Source organism: Littorina saxatilis, linkage group LG12 (genome assembly GCF_037325665.1).
Source record: "Littorina saxatilis isolate snail1 linkage group LG12, US_GU_Lsax_2.0, whole genome shotgun sequence".
Classification (NCBI taxonomy): domain Eukaryota; kingdom Metazoa; phylum Mollusca; class Gastropoda; order Littorinimorpha; family Littorinidae; genus Littorina; species Littorina saxatilis.
In genome coordinates, this window is record NC_090256.1 from 50877264 (window position 1) to 50895054 (window position 17791).

Consider the following 17791-nt stretch of genomic DNA (forward strand, 5'->3'; position numbering starts at 1 on the left):
GGGACGAATGGATTTTCTTTTGTTTTTCGGATGAACTTTTCTTTCACGCCCTCCTCTCTGTAGAAAACTTCTCGTGGCGGAGGCAAGTAAGTAAAGTCTTCTTGTCCCATGTTTTTGCCCTTCTCTACGTCTGACCCCGTGGATGCCATTACATAAAAACAAATGAATACTCGCTTGGAAAAGTTTCGTATATACTTAAGTAACAAGAGTTCAGTGTTGAAACGGTGCATTTTTAAACTGATTTATTTGCATACGATGTATTAATAAATGAAATAAAATATTAATCACGTACACTTCAAAAGAGTATTGATTAAAAAAAATGTACTGAATGCGAAATTGTGGCTTTGATATGTGTGTCAATTAACATTGCGACTTCCGGTCACGTTTGCTTGGAAGCGTGCTCGATCGACAACAAACAACGATGGGTAAACCTAAGAAAAGGAACAAGTCTTACAACTACAATACAGATAGACGAAAGGAATGGGCAAAATCGAAGAAAATGCCAACCATTCACTGGTAAATACGTTCTATATCACTCTTAAATGCATAGATACACTATCCACTTTATCTTTCTGGGGAAATTAAGCGCACCAACCAAATTGATGATTGATAGTTACCCTGTACAGGGATTTCCTCACGATTTTGAAGAAGAAGACAGCAGTTTGCAACAGTATATGAGTATGACTAATCAGTGGTTCTTTGATTGAGGTGATAATTTATTATCCACATCCTATCCATGCGGGTATTTTGAAACTTCAGAATCTCACTGAGATTCTCAGTCGCACTAGATCACTAGTTCACTTTCACAGATTCTGCAAACCAAAGTGGCGTAAAACACTTTATCGCTGTACTTCAATTCATTTTTTTTTAATTCATAAACAGCCTGGGTTCCTAAGAGTAGGTATGAGATTTTGTATTGTGTTGTTAGAAAGTTAACTTTAAAGTTTAGGTGAACAACTTTAGCAAAATTTGCCTGATGAATACCTGGTAGCCTTCTTCTTTCCCCCTTATTTCTTTTAGTTTAGAGTGTTTTTAAAGAAGTGACTAAAAATAAGATGGGCAAACATCATTCTGAAGAAAAAATGTGGTACTACTTTTCTTAAAAAAACCCCGAAAACCTCATTAGAAATTAGACATTCAATCACATATTCTTACCTCAACTCACATAAATGGCATTAACTTCAGTTCATTGCTAAGATATTGAAGTAGTACTCGACCCTGGTAAGGGGGGAAGTAACTCCCTAAGAAAAACAATCCGTAGTCAAGGACGGGAGTCACCTCCCCTACCGGTAACCCGCACATGCGCGGTCCTGCTACCGGCCGTCATTCCACCCACTTCAACACTACTGCACAGACGTGTTGTTGTACTCCGGCATATTTTTTGCCTTGGCCTTTTGTGGAAGGCCATTTGACCCTGGTCTTTGCGTTGCTATCTTTAGGTAAGATCGTTTCACTATCTCTTCGCTGCGTTCGTTCGAGTATTTTCGTTCGTTTGAGTATTTTCGCTGTTGTAATTCATCTCCACGTGCGCGTGTTCGATATTGCAAATGGCGGACAAAAACTCAAAAAGCAAGGGCAAACTTGTTTCCCTACTCTCTTCACCGGGAAAAGAGAAGGATAAAGACAAGTCTAAGTCTAAATCAAAGACGCGTGCCTCTGTGTCTTCTTCACAGCCTACTTCTTTAATTCTGGTTACTGACCCGGTGACTAAGAAGACAGAACGGGTTTCGCTCGACTCTACGTCACCGTCACCGGTTTTCCCTACGCGGGAACGTTCTACTTCTCCTCTCTCGCGCTCGCAGACGCCACGGTCTAGCGAGTCCGTGTCGCGGGAAGAAATTCTGGCTATGTTCGCTACTCTGAAACATGACTTAGTTGCCTTACATTCGGCTGAAAGGCCTGTCGCTCCCCTCCCGCCTGGCGTGGGGGGGGTGGCTTCTCTTTCTAGGCTGCGGCCGTCCGCGACGATCACGTCGGCCGATCTCGGGCCGGATTTTTCTGGTTCGGTTGCGGATTCCCCTGCCTTGTCAGGGGGGTTCGCGGCCTTAGCGCCGCCCGGTTCCAGCGCTTCGGCGTTGGGCGGCGTTTGTGGGAGTCCCCATCTTTTTGGGGGCTCACACTTGCCTGCGGGCCCGGGTTACGCTCTTGCGTTGCCGGGTTCGCAGACGGCTCCTCCCCGGCAGTACACCGTCCATCACGTGGCGGGTGCGCTAGGGAGCGGCGTAGCGCGCCAGCCTGCCCCCCTGGGATCAGTTTCGGCTGTCCCGGCCTCTGGGGGGCAGGCAGCAGCGTCTTGTTTGCCCAGCTCTGGCCTACAAGATTCTGTCGGCGGTCATCGACCTGTAGCTCTTGGTTCGGCTGCCGCCGTTCCTGGTTGGAGTTCGCAGGGGGTAGGCTCCTCTGGTTGCCCCTCGGGGCTTCCGGTCGGGCCTGCCCGCGGATTGTCGTCCTCGACTTCCGGTTGTGCTGTGGCAGGCACTTCCGGTGGAGGACAGCGGGCTAGTGGTTCCGGTGGCAGTGTCCCTGCTATCCCGTCCCTGGTTACGCATCGACTTCCGGCCCCGACTTCCGGTTCCGCCGCGGCGGTTCCGGTTGTCGGCGGTGCTGTTGGTGGACAGTTTGCGGCGCTTCCGTCTATTGTTCAACCGACTCTAGCCACTTCCGCTTCCGTGGACGGGTGGGTTTCCGGTTTACCGGACCCTCCTTCTGATGGAGATCAGGAAGGTTTTGGAGAGGAACAGGAAGGGGATGAGGATCGTTCCGAATCCGTTACCCCCTTACGGATTCCCAATAAGCTGGGCCCTACTCTGGAGTTGGCTGCGGAGATAACCTCACGGTACTTCCCTGAGGGTGTCTCCGCCGACTCTACTGTTGTCGCACCCCCTCCTTCTGCTTTGGCAGACTTTGCGGGCGCGGGGGACACGAGGGCGAAGTTCCGTTTCATGGAATCTCCTTCCGTCCCGTTTGTGATGGCTCAGGTGTTGGCGGACGCTAACACACCCTACCCTCTTTTGGCTGCTCATGGGGAAGCCCCCCCTTCTGCCCAGCCTTGGTTAACCTCGGCTCAGGCAAGCGGCGGCCTCCCAGCCAACTCAAGAAGATCGCGGCTGCCTAGCAGGCCACATTCTCTTCTCTCCTCTTTTTCGCTGCCCACAGCTCCACTTCCGGTGACTCCGGAACTGGCTCGCTTGCGGCAGGATGGTTATAGCCGAGATAGGACTTCCGTTTGTACGGAACAGAGTCTACTCGGGCTGGAGGAAAGCGGGCGTTCTTCCCTTGAACTGACCTCTTTAGCGGAAACGCTCATCCGGTCTCTCACGAGAGCCATCGCTTCGTCCATCGAGCCTTTTAGGTTTCGTGACGATGCTATTGAGACTGATGCTGCCATGCTCCTGGCGGCGCTGGCGAAGGTCACTGACAGTCAGATGACGCTTGCTGCTCGGCTCTACTCTCAGGTGGTGTTCTGGAGGCGCGAGGCTTTTCTCAACGGCTCTCGCCTGACGGATAAGGCCACCATAGACTCTTTGAGAGTCTCTCCCTTTTCAGAGGGTGCGTTGCTGGGGTCACGCTCTTTGGATGCCCTTCGGCAGCAAACTGAGGAAACTCGTGACCAACATGTGGTGCAACTGACGGAACTCGCTCTTAAGCAGCACAGCAACAAACCACGGAGTTCTGCGTCAGCGCCAGACAGCTCTTCTGGGCAGCAGTCGTCTCGCGCAGGTAGGGGTGGGTCACGGTCCCGTCCTTACCAGCGTAAACCTTCCTTCGGGAAGCGGGGGTCTGGGCGCAAGCCCAACCCCCAATGAGCCACCCCCGATCCAGTCACCCCCCCCCCAGCCTCTACCCTTTTGGTAGCAGGCGGCCTCTTCCGGGTCCTGCCAGCTTGGCTGTCTCGGACAAGCAGCCTACGGAGCATGGGGGTGATTCGATCGGGGTTCCGCCTTCCTTGGCAGGAAGGCAAAGCCCCTTCGTCCAGGGCGCCGGCCAACTTCCGGTTTCCGGTCAGCCCAGACGCTCAGGAGACGTTACAGGCGGAAATCCTTCTCTTTCTGCGGAAGCAGGCTATAGAGGAGTTTCTCGGCCACCCCTTCTTGGGACTTTACGGCAGAATTTTGGTTGTCCCCGGGGTGTTGCACCAAGGCATGGTGTTCGATTCACGGGAGTGGGCAGTCCGTCCCACTCAACGTCGTTTATGCAAACTGCAGGCGCGCCCTTTTCAGGCGACGCTCAGTTCAGTCTGGAATCCGACGTCACACGGCTGGGACGTCTCAGTTCCGTTTCGGGGTCTGGTTGCAGCAGACCACGCCTCAGTGGATGAACACTCCTTGGCTTCTGTTTCATCACTTTCTCTCCGCTTTCCAAGGCACCCATTTGTTGTTTCTTTACGACAACACGGCGGTCTCTGCTTATTCCAACAAACAGGGCGGGTCCCGATCTCGGCTGTGGTCCAGCCGAGCATGCGAGACTCTTTCTTAGATCCTGATCTCGGCTCGCTATCTGCCCGGCTGCCTGAACGTCCTTGCCGACGTCATCAGCCGTTCCTTCCAGATCCTCCACACGGAGTGGACCATCACCCATCAGGCGCTCCTCCTTCTTTGGGCGCAGGTAGAGCGTCCGATGGTCGTCCTTTTCGCCACGAGATTTTCACGTCGCCTCCCGATCGTTGTGTCTGTTCCCGGGCCCGGAAGCTTGGCAGATCGACGCGATGACGATCAGCGGGGCAGGGCTAGAGGCTTACGCCTTCCCTCCCACTCCACTCATCGGAAGGGTTCAGCCTAAAGCCGACTTGGAGCGGCTTCATCTCCTTCTCGTGGCACCGCGCTGGCCCAGTCAGCATTAGTTCCCGGACCCCATGCGGCTCGCCAGCGGCCCGCCAATCCCGCTCGGCCGCCGGCGAGGGGAGCTTTTCCAGCCCAGAACGGGGACTCTGCACATCGCCCCTAGGGCCTGGATCCTCACGCCTGGAGAGGGTTCGGAGATCACTGGGGTGCTCAGGCGCCTCCGTTTTCGCTTTTGGACTTAGGCCAGAAGGCTCACAGACCACCTCCTCTGTCTACTAAGTCACAATGGCTGGCTTGGACTCGATGGTTTGCGGCTAACAATGTTGTCCCGGTCGCCCTGCGATCAATGCAGGTCGCAAACCATCTGGCATGGCTCTCCGCTCGGGGACGCGCCGCGTCCGCTTTGCGCGCTCGCCGCTCAGCCATCTCTGTTACTTTTAAGCGACTTGGACGCTCCATCTCCCTCGGGGGAGTTATCGCGAGTGTGCTAAAGGGCGCGGCCCTCAGTTCTGCAACGGAGAGAACTTCTGTCCCGGCTTGGGACGTTCTTCTAGTACTCGAATTTCTCCGTTCTAGTGCTTTTGAACCTTTACAAGACGCTAGTCTCTCTGACCTTACGCGCAAAACTCTTATGCTCATACTGCTCGCTTCCGCGCGGAGGGGCAGTGAGATCCACGGCCTCTCAGGCCTAGACCGGGATATCACTTTCGGAAGAGACGGCTCGGTTTCACTGCGTGTCCGTCCCGATTTTCTCGCCAAGAATCAAAACCTGGTCCTCTTTCACCGATCATTTCCATTTGGCCTCTCCGGGACATTTTTAGCCCCCGGCGATCCGCATTTTTCTAACTGCCCGGTACGCGCGCTTAAGGCTTACTTGTCGCGCACCGCTCCGTTTCGAGCATCAGCTCCGAAGTTGTTGTTTATTTCGATCATTTCAGCCCGAAATAAAGACTTTGCAAAAACCACGCTTTTCAGATGGTCTTCCACACTTATAAGGCATGCTTATCAGTGGTGGCAGACACAAAAAGGGGGGGGGGGCAGTCAGTCCTTCCTCCTCGATCACCTCGTACGCACGAGGCTTGAGCGTGGGCAACTTCCTTAGCTGTCCTCAAGTCTGGAAGGATGTCAGACGTCCTCAAAGCTGCATACTGGACGACTCATGATGTCTTCCTCAGCTACTACCTCCGGGGCATTGCCAGCACTCATCCGGACGGTACCAACTGCCTCCCAGCTATGGTTGCCGCAGGCCAGATACTTCCAAGAGATTAATGTGAGTATCCCACCGCCTTTATGTGCAATCTGCCATTTATGTGAGTTGAGGTAAGAATATGTGATTGAATCGAAAATTTCAAAACTAAATTTTCATTTAATTAATATACTTACTCAACTCACATCGTTTATACCCTCCCATCCATCCCCGCTAACATTATATGTGTTACAGGTGTGTGTTTCCGTGGGGGAATGACGGCCGGTAGCAGGACCGCGCATGTGCGGGTTACCGGTAGGGGAGGTGACTCCCGTCCTTGACTACGGATTGTTTTTCTTAGGGAGTTACTTCCCCCCTTACCAGGGTCGAGTACTACTTCAATATCTTAGCAATGAACTGAAGTTAATGCCATTTATGTGAGTTGAGTAAGTATATTAATTAAATGAAAATTTAGTTTTGAAATTTTCGATTCGTCCTTAGATCATGTTTTATTGACATGTTTGATTGAAATTATAACTCAAATCCGCAACTTTCACTGTTCTTCATGGTTTTGTTTTCGTGTTCGTGTGAGGATTTACGGAGGAGCGGAAGTAATTGAAGGAAGGCACAAAAACACTGAAAGCAGACGATGTGAGCGTCATTGTTGTTTTCATTTATGATTTGAACATGGTTTTCAACAGAAAAAAGATAATCTTTTGTTTTATCACTGATGAAAGTTATCCATTTACGTGCGCGAGCGTGTACGTATCCATGTGTGTATGACGTCATCAATACTTGTGGGTTTTATGTTAACAAGAGTTACATCCCTTGCATTGAAAATGTTGCATCAACTTCTTCAAAAATCCGGCTCTAAACAGAAAAATAAGGGTGCATGTAGCATGAATCAGGCATGACTTCTCACAGGCACGTGCAAAACTTCACTTTGAAGATAGATTTAGTTATTTTAGATGGTGTTTTCGGAGAAAATAAGTAGGTACCCCAAAAATGCCTGTTACGGGCCCCTCGTCTCTCTCTAATCTTTGTCTTTCTCAGTTTTTTCTTCTTCTACGCTCATTGCCTGCAACTCCCAGGAACACGTATGTTTTGAATAGATAGAAATAATATGCCACTAAAACAGGTATAATATATAAGATCACACCTACAAAATAAAGTTCATCTGATGGTTTGTTAACTAAAGTATTCTATTCTAAGTTCTAACACAGGGCAATACATGTAAGACCCAAAGGTGTCCTTGTCTGACAGCTACTACTACTAGTAGTAGTACTACAACTACTGTACACTGAAACAATTCTCTGATAATACTAATAATGTCATTATTGTGGTTGACATTTTTGTCATTTAACCAGCTAAAGTAAAGTTGAGGCAGTGTTGTGCTGATTACCCGCACACCACACATGTCTTTATTGCGAGTAAGCATTCTATGGAAAAGAAGGAATGCAGCTCATAGTGTTGGGGTAGTGCTGGCTAGTAGTTGAATGTAAAGCTAAATTTTTTTGTAAAAACACTTCATTTATTAGAGAATTTAAACTGATTCAAATGCACTGTGCATGCAAGAAATGTGTTATATTCTGTTAATGATGTGAAACTGTTTGTCTGCAGTAAACAAATCCGGCAGGCCTGGGATGAGAAAAAGAGCATGCTGTCCAACCTTCAGGAGATGGGCCTGTCAGCGAACCCAAACAAGAGTATCCACATTCCCACAGCCAAAGTAAGCTTATGAAAACTGAAATGTAATAAGTAAAATGTATAGGCCCTGTGTGACCTTGCCATTAGTGCCTTTGGCTGCATTCATTTCTACTGATAGGGGTACCAGAGAGAATAAGCCACTCAGGGTAGACGTTAAATTAGCTTAAGCCACAAGTGGCATCACGCAAGGAACATCAGAGGAGTAACGATCCCCCCCCGCGGGTTAGGGGGAAGATTTACCCGATGCTCCCCAGCATGTCGTAAGAGGCGACTAACGGATTCTGTTTCTCCTTTTACCCTTGTTAAGTGTTTCTTGTATAGAATATAGTCAATGTTTGTAAAGATTTTAGTCAAGCAGTATGTAAGAAATGTTAAGTCCTTTGTACTGGAAACTTGCATTCTCCCAGTAAGGTCATATATTGTACTACGTTGCAAGCCCCTGGGGCAATTTTTTGATTAGTGCTTTTGTGAACAAGAAACAATTAACAAGTTGCTCTATCCCATCCCCCCCGTCCCCGTCGCGATAAAACCTTCGTGGTTGAAAACGACGTTAAACACCAAATAAAGAAAAGAAAGAAAGGAGTAACGATGATGTGGTAAGTTCGAGGAGAAACATGTCACATATTTGTGAAAAGTACTTGAATGGAAGACGACTCCGCGAGGAAGATAGTAACCGTACTGGAAGTCAATGGTACCAGAGAGAATAAGCCACTCAGGGTAGACGTTAAATTAGCCTTAAGCCACAAGTGGCATCACGCAAGGAACATCAGAGAAGTAACGATGATGTGGTAAGTTCGAGGAGAAACATGTCACATATTTGTGAAAAGTACTTGAATGGAAGACGACTCCGCGAGGAAGATAGTAACCGTACTGGAAGTCAATGGTTGCGTAAGTTGCTCAACTGGGTCAGAGGTTATGGCCTTCAAGTCGTTAGAGCGTTGCCATAGGCCGTAAAACTAGGCAAGTTAATGGTCTGCAGGTAGTAAGCGTGGCATCTTCCTTACGGAGTGTGCCTTCCGTTTAAGTACTGTTTAGAAATACGTGACATGTTTCGGGTCTGTCATGGTTGTTTTTTTAAAATTTGGAATCTGATCTGATGGAGAGAAAAATGAATTAATGAGGGTGCATACATGTGTGTTTGTGTGTACATACAGGGTGACCCCCCAAAACTGCCACTTACAAAAAGGCTAATATAAGTAATAGCTGCTATATTTTTTTCAGTGAATTACTTCATATTTGATATACATTTAACTTCAGCTTAGGGATGATCTTTTCACAACGTTTCACATTTGTAGGTGGAACGATCTGACTTTTATGCTCTGTTGAAAATATATTCCAAATTCAGGGATCAGCTCAACAGTAGTAAGAGGTTTGACTAAGGTCTTGTAGCCACACTCTCCTGATTTAAACCCTTGCTGAACACATGCAGAAGTTTTAAGCATTTTTGTGGGTGTCATTTTTGGGGTCACCTAATCCATATGTACCATGCGTCTAAATGTGCCCAGACTACTTGTCCGTGCGTGTTACAACTTTTGTAGCAGTTTAGTTCAGATTCAAATAACAAACTGTGATTTGTCCTCAATTTCAAAGAGTCAGTATTCCTGTTTTTCTGTGTATGTGTTTGAATCATTTAAAAAAAACAAATTTCAGGAATTGCTGGGTCCAAAAGAAATGACAGAAGACACAGGAAAGAAGAAAGGAAAGCAGAAGAAACAAAAGTTGCATGTTGTTGCAGGTATGCATTACTGAATTTTGGAAGTAATTTCACTGCTTTGTATAAAACTGTATTCTTGAGCCTACAAGTACAAGGTGCATCTGCTTAGGTGTTTTAGTCCAGTCTAACCCCGTATGCCTTTTGGACTGCTACAGTGCTAGTGCATTTACTGTTACTGAATTAAGTTTTATGCAGATGCTTGGCAAGGATACGCTATGATGTGGCAGTATGGACACAGAAATGACAGGTAGAGCCTAATCATAGTAATGTTAGTGAACTCACAAAAAGTGTGTGGGGGGAGGGGTGGTGGTAATTATTGTATTTTTTATCCAAACACACATGCTGTGGATTCCTTGAATATGCTTCATACACTGATAATGAAATCTGTTTCGGGAGCATATGTGAGCCACACAACTTTAGGATTTGGTACCTTGTCGTTATGCTTTTCTCTCAGGATTTACATTCCAAACACAAAGTTGTAGAAAGTTACAGCTTTTCAGGTATGTGATGCTACTGTATTACTTCAGTTCAAATTTCATATCGATTAACTTTTTTACTTTTTCAACCCATTGCGGGGGGGGGGGGGGGGAATGGGTGAGTCCCTTTATTGGCTTTAACCAGAATATCTTTTATGAAACGACACTTGCAAGAAAGGGCACTGTAACTTGATTCAAGACATGTCTTTTAATAACAGCACTGCATAAATGTGCATGTAATTATTGTCACCAGAGCCAATATTAACTATGCAAACTAAGTAAATGCGACACTGTTTTTTTTTATGTGTGTGTGTTTTCAGAACTGGAGGCAGAAGCAGCTATCCCGGAACAAAGACGCTTGAAGCTTTCGGAACCTGATACCGCATTTTGCATCTCCATGATGGAGAGATATGGAGAGGATTATAAGGTGAGCATGCTGTTTCTGAAATGTTGTTTCTTTCTTTCTTTTTTCTTCCTTTATTTATGCATGTTTTTTTGTCCTGAAAATACAGTCTCTTTTAAACTTTTTTTGGTTAAAACTCAAGATGTCTTATGCCAGACTAGTAGCAAGTGAGTAAAGACTACCAAAGCCTTCTTTCAACAGTCGAATAGCATTAGCTTTGAACTTTTTAGTGTCTGTAATACATTTCTAAAAATAAGGCTTGCTCTGTTTCAGGCAATGGCCCGTGACGCAGAAAACTATTACCAGGACACCCCCAAACAAATTGCTCGCAAGATCAGGGTGTTCCGCAGCATACCTGAACAGTATAATGCATACCTAGCATCCAAGGCATCATCAGCATGACAGATCTTAAATGTGTGGTGTGTGTGCGTGAGTGGACACATGTATGTGATACATCTATGGTTAGAAGTCAGCTTGTTGTTTGATGTACAGTGGAACCTCCATTTTAATACCACCAAAAAAAGCGACGAAAGTCTTAAAAATGAAAGTAAATTTTCAGACTTCGAACAGAAACTCTGAAGAGACAAGGACTTAACTCATTTGCTGCGTGTCGGAACTGGAAGTCCGACACCTGTGTTTAGCGTTGGCCGCGTGCCGGCACTTGAGTTCCGACGGATATCACGAATTTTTAACGGTGTAAACGGTCCTGCTGACCAAGGGAAACAACCCCTGCAATGAACTTCCATCTGTCTACAGTGGAACCATTCACTGTAAACAGTTCCTTCCCTTCAATTGTTGGGATTAATTTGATTTTATTGACGGTGTGCGACCCACGTGTCCTGACTTTTCCAAGATGGCGGATCGTTCTGCTGACAAGGCGTAGTAACTTGAAAAGAGTGCTAGAACTTGTTATTCAGTACGGTTCTGATCTTGACCTTAGTGATGATGATAGTGGAGATGATATTTTAGATTCTGGTGACGAGTTTGTGCCAATGGACGATCATTTGGGTGATGATTCGGGCAATGAAAGTGTCGATCATGACATTGTGTATGATGAACCCATGACGTAGAAAGTTGTTTGTCTTTTGCTTCAAAGAGGTAGTTTGACTGGATGTGAAGACAACAAAAGGTATGTTCTTTCAAATGTTTCATATATTTTGTAAAAGAGCAAGTTTCAAACTTTGCAAAAATGTAAGGTGGGTAAGGTTATTTTGTGTTGTTGATTTTTATTATTTTTTTAAAAATGGGTCAAAATCGTGCGATTTGAGGGAACACAGGGAAATTATGCTTGACACTCACCAGTTCAAGTCTATTTAACAGTAATTTTTGTTTCTGATTCACCAGCAACACTCTGATTCACCAGCAACACTCTTGACATTTGAAACAGTGCATATCAGCTTGATTTTGTGAGAAAAAGTACTGCAGCAGTGAGTTACTGGTGTTTCATTCAAGAACAAAAAAGTTTTGTTTTTTTGCTTCAAATTGGATATGAAGACAACAAAAGGTATGTACTTTCAAATGTTTCATATATTTTCTAAAAGAGTAAGTTCCAAACTTTGCAAAAACATTAAGGTATGTAAGGTTATCTTGTGTTGTTGATTTTTAATATTTTTTTCAAAATAGCTCTAAATCGCGCGTTGGCAGGGAACACAGGGGAAATTTAGACGCGCCTTGAATGAGTTAAAATGAGGGGAAGTTTTTAACCGGGGTTCATAAGAGGGCGGTTCGACTGTACACTTATGAATGGTGTGGGTGCTGTATGTACTCTGTGTGTAAGGTAAAATGTATGAGATTCAATAATGAAACATTGCTTGGACTGTTGTTGTTTTTATAAGAGGGGTGTGGATGTGTGAAGAGAAAGTGTTGTGAGAAAAAAGGACGGGTTACTTACAGTACAGTAGACTCCGCTTAATAAAAACACATCGGGACTGGGCAAATTTGTATTTATTAACCAAAGTTTTTATTAACCGAATTTAAAAAAACAAAATCAAACAGAAAAAAAATGAATTTCCTCTCCTGTGAAGGAAGCGATCAGTCTCTTTGTCTTTCCCACTTCTTTGTCTTATTCGTTGCTTTGGCGTTGACCCTTCTGCAACCGAAGCCCGAATTTCCTTTTCATTTTTTATCGATTGGTACAGAAACGAATGCGAGACGTCCAAAAATGTTACAGCTTCCCGAACACTCTTTGTTGTCAGACTATGGAAGCGATCAAGAAGTTAACCTTGTCTTGCACCGTCATTTCTGTTTTTCTCTTTGTGCCCTTGGACGCCATGTTCAAAACTGCGAGCTTTATACGTGTATTGGAGAGAATGCAATGAGAGAATGCAAACGTGATCTAATTCTTGTGATCTCGTTTCCCCCCTAAATCACAATTTTTGCTGAACTTTGCTCACTAAGCTTCAGCAAATGCTTGCATCGTCTGAGTATATATCGCTCCGTGTTTGACAATACATTGTAAAATTTGTGTTAAGTGAGCGTCCCAGCACGGAAAAAAATACCCAATTTCGCCAACAAACTGTTTTTATTAACCGGATTTTTGTATTTATTAACCGAAGGATTATTACATGGGCCATATAGTGATAAATCCGGACCAGACTAAAGTGTATTTTAAAAGCGGCTGTCCTTATTAACCGTGTGTTTATTAACAGACATGAGACCAGCAAATGTTCCAAAAGTAGGAAACTAAGGTGGGGTCCAGGGGCAACGCCCCGGTAGGGGGTTCAGTGGGGCAAAAGCCCCCCTGACGGAAAATTAATGTTAGAATTATAAAGGCCATTTTGGGGCCTCTCCTGATAGCAAAAAAATAGATCATGCCTTTTTAAAAAGCCATAAAAACCATAAGAATAATATGTTTTAGATGTTAAACAAAAGTGTAATTTATAACAATCACACACACACAAAACTTACTTGAAAACTTTCAGAACCAACACATTTTTTCCACCAAGTCCGTATTTCACCACGCAGTGGCCGTTGTCGCACCACGTGCACACGGCCTGACCGGGAATGGATATCTTGGCGATACTGTCGCCAATGAGCTGGCGCCTTTCTTTCTTGTTGATAATGACAGTCACTTCTTCTGACAGCCAGTTGGCTTTCCACTTGTTTTTCACACTTTGGTCGTCGATCGTAAGAGCTTCCACAGCCGACAAAACAATACGGAATCCAGACGCCATGATGCTACATTTTTCACCTTCGGCGTTTGGAGATCGGCAGCCAATCAAAACAACCCGCAAACCGCCATCGGTGAATAATTAAGCCTAGGCGATAATCGTCGGAGATCGACAGCCAATCAAACGCGACCCATGATACTGTTATGGGTTCACGCGAGTGCTGGGGTGGGAATGCACTGACTTCAGACGCAGACAGCAGTTCAGCTGAACGGTTCATACCACCACCCCCGCCCCCCCTTTATTTTCTCAACGAATTTGCATCGATCTCAAGAATGGTCTGTGAGCTAAGGAAAATATCGGAATTCCGATAAAATTCGGACCAGTCCCATGTGTTTATTAAGCGGATTCTACTGTACTTCTTTGTTTGATCATTGAGAGCAGATATCCCACACTTTGATTTTTCATTCAAACAAATACCATGCACAGTTCAAAGCAAAATGCACACAACATTCTATGCAAGGTAAAGCAAAAGCACACTTTATTGCAATGAACACGCCACAAGAAAGCAAATCCATACATTCAGAGGTACAGTTTTTACATTGTACGGCAATACTGTTCAAAAAGCTTTTTTTGTTAAAGCTGACCAGGTATCGTACATTTTTTCTATTGTAATACATGAACAATAACATGTTTTGTAACAAGTAAAAAAGCAAAATAGTTTTGGTGTATCATAAATGGGGGAAAAAAGATTTAGTGGTGGCAAATGTAACAAACGACCAAAGACATAATACCAATAGATTTAGAGCCAACTGGCTAGATTACTCCTCTGCTCACAGTTCACTGGACAAAAAGAACAAGATCAGATACATCATACTTCACTGCCAAATGTTCTCAGAAATAATCCTGCTATTTACTGTCAGATCAAAAGACATGGCATAAAGCATTACTCCTTAAAATTTGACTTCCAGCTTTGGCTGATTGTAAACATGTACAGGTATATAATAAATCTGGTGAGTAAAATACCATAATAAATACTGATCAGAATACTGGAAGTAAAATGCCAGACATTTTGAATAATACTGGTTAGGTTGCATAAACAAACAACACACAAAAACAGTTAAGAATAAAACAGTTCACATATTTTGTATGAAGAAACGGCATATGCACAAACAAACTCCCCTTTGTGGATAACACATTTTAGATACAGAGAGGAAACAAACTTTGGCAAACAAGTGTTGATAAAAATGAACACACACATAAATGAAGTGTCACCCTCCTCTTTGAGACTTGTCCACAATGTGTTATCAGCTCAAGGTATAAAAACCATAGCAAATGTACATGATACTGAATGGAAGTAAACACACCCTGGTAAAAATGCATGATATAAATAAGTTCAAAAAGATGATTGCACAAACGTACATATATGACGATACATAGCAACAACATGTTTGATTAAATTTTGATGTCCTCGCATGTTTCACATAGCGAAAGTTCATGACCACAATAAAACGCACTCAGAATAACAACACAAAAAGACCACACAACCACAAAGGACAGAGCCATACAATGTGTATGGTAATACTGCTGGTAGTCTAAAACGACAGAGAATACACAAGGTAGCCGGTAAAATCCAAGAGATAAACCATCAAGCATGCAATATTGCAGATGGAATAACTGGACTTGGAAGGAGGGGTTGGGGGGATTGGATTTTCATAGTATAGGATCAATTTGAAACTGGATGTGCTTCGTTGTCATATAAATTCAGACTTAGAAACAAGTCGGCAGTTATTAAATACAACAGTCACCAAGATCTAGAGAGGTTCTTGAATGTCATACCCTACTTTCCAAATCAACAAAGTAGCAGCGGCACAATTGTCACGGTAAACTAGCACATGGGATATAAATATGTGCTCCATTTGTCATGGTAATCTAGTCTGTGGAACATAAATATGTGCTCCATTTGTCATGGTAATCTAGTCTATAGAACATATTTGTCATGGTGTAGTGCTGTTGGAATTGTTTACAAAATGTCTATTTAAAGTAGTTAACAGAACTAACAGTAAACATCTGGAACTGAGTTTTTTGTTTGTTTTTTAAGTCTAATTTCGCGCAATGTTTGTTGTTTTTTGCTGCTGCTTTTGAATTGATTTGAAACCGTTTTGAAATCAAATCTGGTTAAATATTCTTCTTGCACATCTAGTTTTGTGGGTAAACATAAACTTTAGCTGTAATGGGAATTATCTGTTCATGGGCACAGCGAGATCCTCAATGCGACCAGGTATAACACCTTTCAGGGCTGACTCCTTCACAGTAAAAGCATTGGGGTTGAACTGCAGGTGATCCATGCTAGCCCGAGAGATTGGCTGAGCGAGTTCGATTATACGTCCGGAGGCCTGGGCACGTTTAGCACCTTTGCTGATAGGCCATTCAACTTCCTTGGCGTGCTGGAATCCCTCAGCAAGGGGCTTGGAGCAGGCCAGTTCAACGCAGTGTCCAGTAGCCACAGAAGTCTTGACCTGGTCAGACACCTGAACAGATAACAGTTTACACCTAAGAAATCTCTAGGGACAGGGATAGGAATGTTTCCCAAAACATCGAAATCAGATGCCAGAGACTTAGCCCACAGCAAATTTGGATTTGTTGAAGTGTCTTTTTTCATCATTTCTTTCTGTTTACTGCACTTTTTGTGCTGCACTTAGAGTAAGGGAGGGTAAATTGAACAGGAGGGTAAATTGAACAAGGCGAATATCTTAATAGTTTGTGTAACATTTTTTTTTACGTCACTTTATTTATACGTTACTGATGATTGCAGAAGAAAACATTGCGCAACAAACAAACAAAAACGCATAGCAGATGAGCACTTTTACTAAAGGCTAAATATTTCGCCCCTTAAGGACTAGATATGGGTTATATGATAATTCGAGTTTAACGCCCTCACGGCTTTTGATGAGATACACTGGTGTATGCATATTTAGGTGGTATCAGCCATCTGCACTTATGGCAGAATGACCGAGGTCTTTTACGAGCCATGGTGGTGGGACATGGTTACCGTCTCTGGATCTGCATTCATAAAGTTACCGGCACGGTGGCCTAGTGGTAAGGCATCCGCCCCGTGATCGGGAGGTCGTGGGTTCGAACCCCGGCCGGGTCATACCTAAGACTTTAAAATTGGCAATCTAGTGGCTGCTCCGCCTGGCGTCTGGCATTATGGGGTTAGTGCTAGGACTGGTTGGTCCGGTGTCAGAATAATGTGACTGGGTGAGACATGAAGCCTGTGCTGCGACTTCTGTCTTGTGTGTGGATGACAGTCAACAAGCTCAAGATGAACGATGATAAGACAGAGATCATGCCAGTTGGCAAACAATCAAACTTAAAGCTTCTTTCAGAAACATCCAGTCTTACGCTTTCCGATACCACAGTCACATTCAGCACCAAAGTAACAAGAAGGGCAAAGCCCATACGACTCACATGCTTTACACATTTTTCCTACCAAAATCCATGTGACCTTGACCCAAGGACAAGGTCATCCAAGGTCACGCAACACAAAGCTGTTAATTCAAGACATAGGAAGTACAATGGTGCTTATTGGCTCTTTCTACCATGAGATATGGTCACTTTTAGTGGTTCACTACCTTATTTTGGTCACATTTCATAAGGGTCAAAGTGACCTTGACCTTGATCATATGTGACCAAATGTGTCTCATGATGAAAGCATAACATGTGCCCCACATAATTTTTAAGTTTGAAACAGTTATCTTCCATAGTTCAGGGTCAAGGTCACTTCAAAATATGTATACAATCCAACTTTGAAGAGCTCCTGTGACCTTGACCTTGAAGCAAGGTAAACCAAACTGGTATCAAAAGATGGGGCTTACTTTGCCCTATATATCATATATAGGTGAGGTATTGAATCTCAAAAACTTCAGAGAAAATGGGAAAAATGTGAAAAATAGCTGTTTTTTAGGCAACATTTATGGCCCCTGCGACCTTGACCTTGAAGCAAGGTCAAGATGCTATGTATGTTTTTTGGGGCCTTGTCATCATACACCATCTTGCCAAATTTGGTACTGATAGACTGAATAGTGTCCAAGAAATATCCAACGTTAAAGTTTTCCGGACGGACGTCCGGACGGACGGACGGACGACTCGGGTGAGTACATAGACTCACTTTTGCTTCGCATGTGAGTCAAAAAACCTGGGTGTCCACCTTGACAGTAGCCTGTCAATGGACGCCCACATCAACTCACTCTGCAGAACCGCCTTTCTTGAAATGCGGAGGATTAGCCAAATCAGACACCTTCTTTCCCTCGTCGCAACCAAGACACTGGTTTCGGCTTTTATTTTGTCCAGACTGGATTACTGCAACTCGCTCCTAGCCGGCCTCCCAGGCGCCAAGCTAGACCGCCTACAGCGC

The 17791-nt window shown here is 44.6% G+C and overlaps 2 protein-coding genes across 4 annotated transcripts in view; one reads left to right on the forward strand and one right to left on the reverse strand.

Moving 5' to 3' along the window:
* The first annotated feature begins 365 nt into the window (after positions 1-365).
* LOC138982179 (nucleolar protein 16-like) lies at positions 366-12081 on the forward strand. Its single transcript, XM_070355405.1, has 5 exons — positions 366-516; positions 7588-7696; positions 9325-9409; positions 10185-10291; positions 10541-12081. The coding sequence occupies exons 1-5, from the start codon at positions 422-424 to the stop codon at positions 10667-10669; spliced, it is 525 nt and encodes a 174-aa protein (XP_070211506.1). The 5' UTR covers positions 366-421; the 3' UTR covers positions 10670-12081.
* A 2613-nt stretch (positions 12082-14694) lies between these two features.
* LOC138982180 (sperm microtubule associated protein 2-like) overlaps positions 14695-17791 on the reverse strand; it is a 31296-nt gene continuing 28199 nt past the window's right edge. For all 3 annotated transcript variants that reach the window (XM_070355406.1, XM_070355407.1, XM_070355408.1), the window contains one exon: positions 14695-15905. In XM_070355406.1, the coding sequence (XP_070211507.1) occupies positions 15615-15905 (291 nt within the window). In that variant the 3' untranslated portion in view covers positions 14695-15614. The remainder of the gene's footprint in view (positions 15906-17791) is intronic.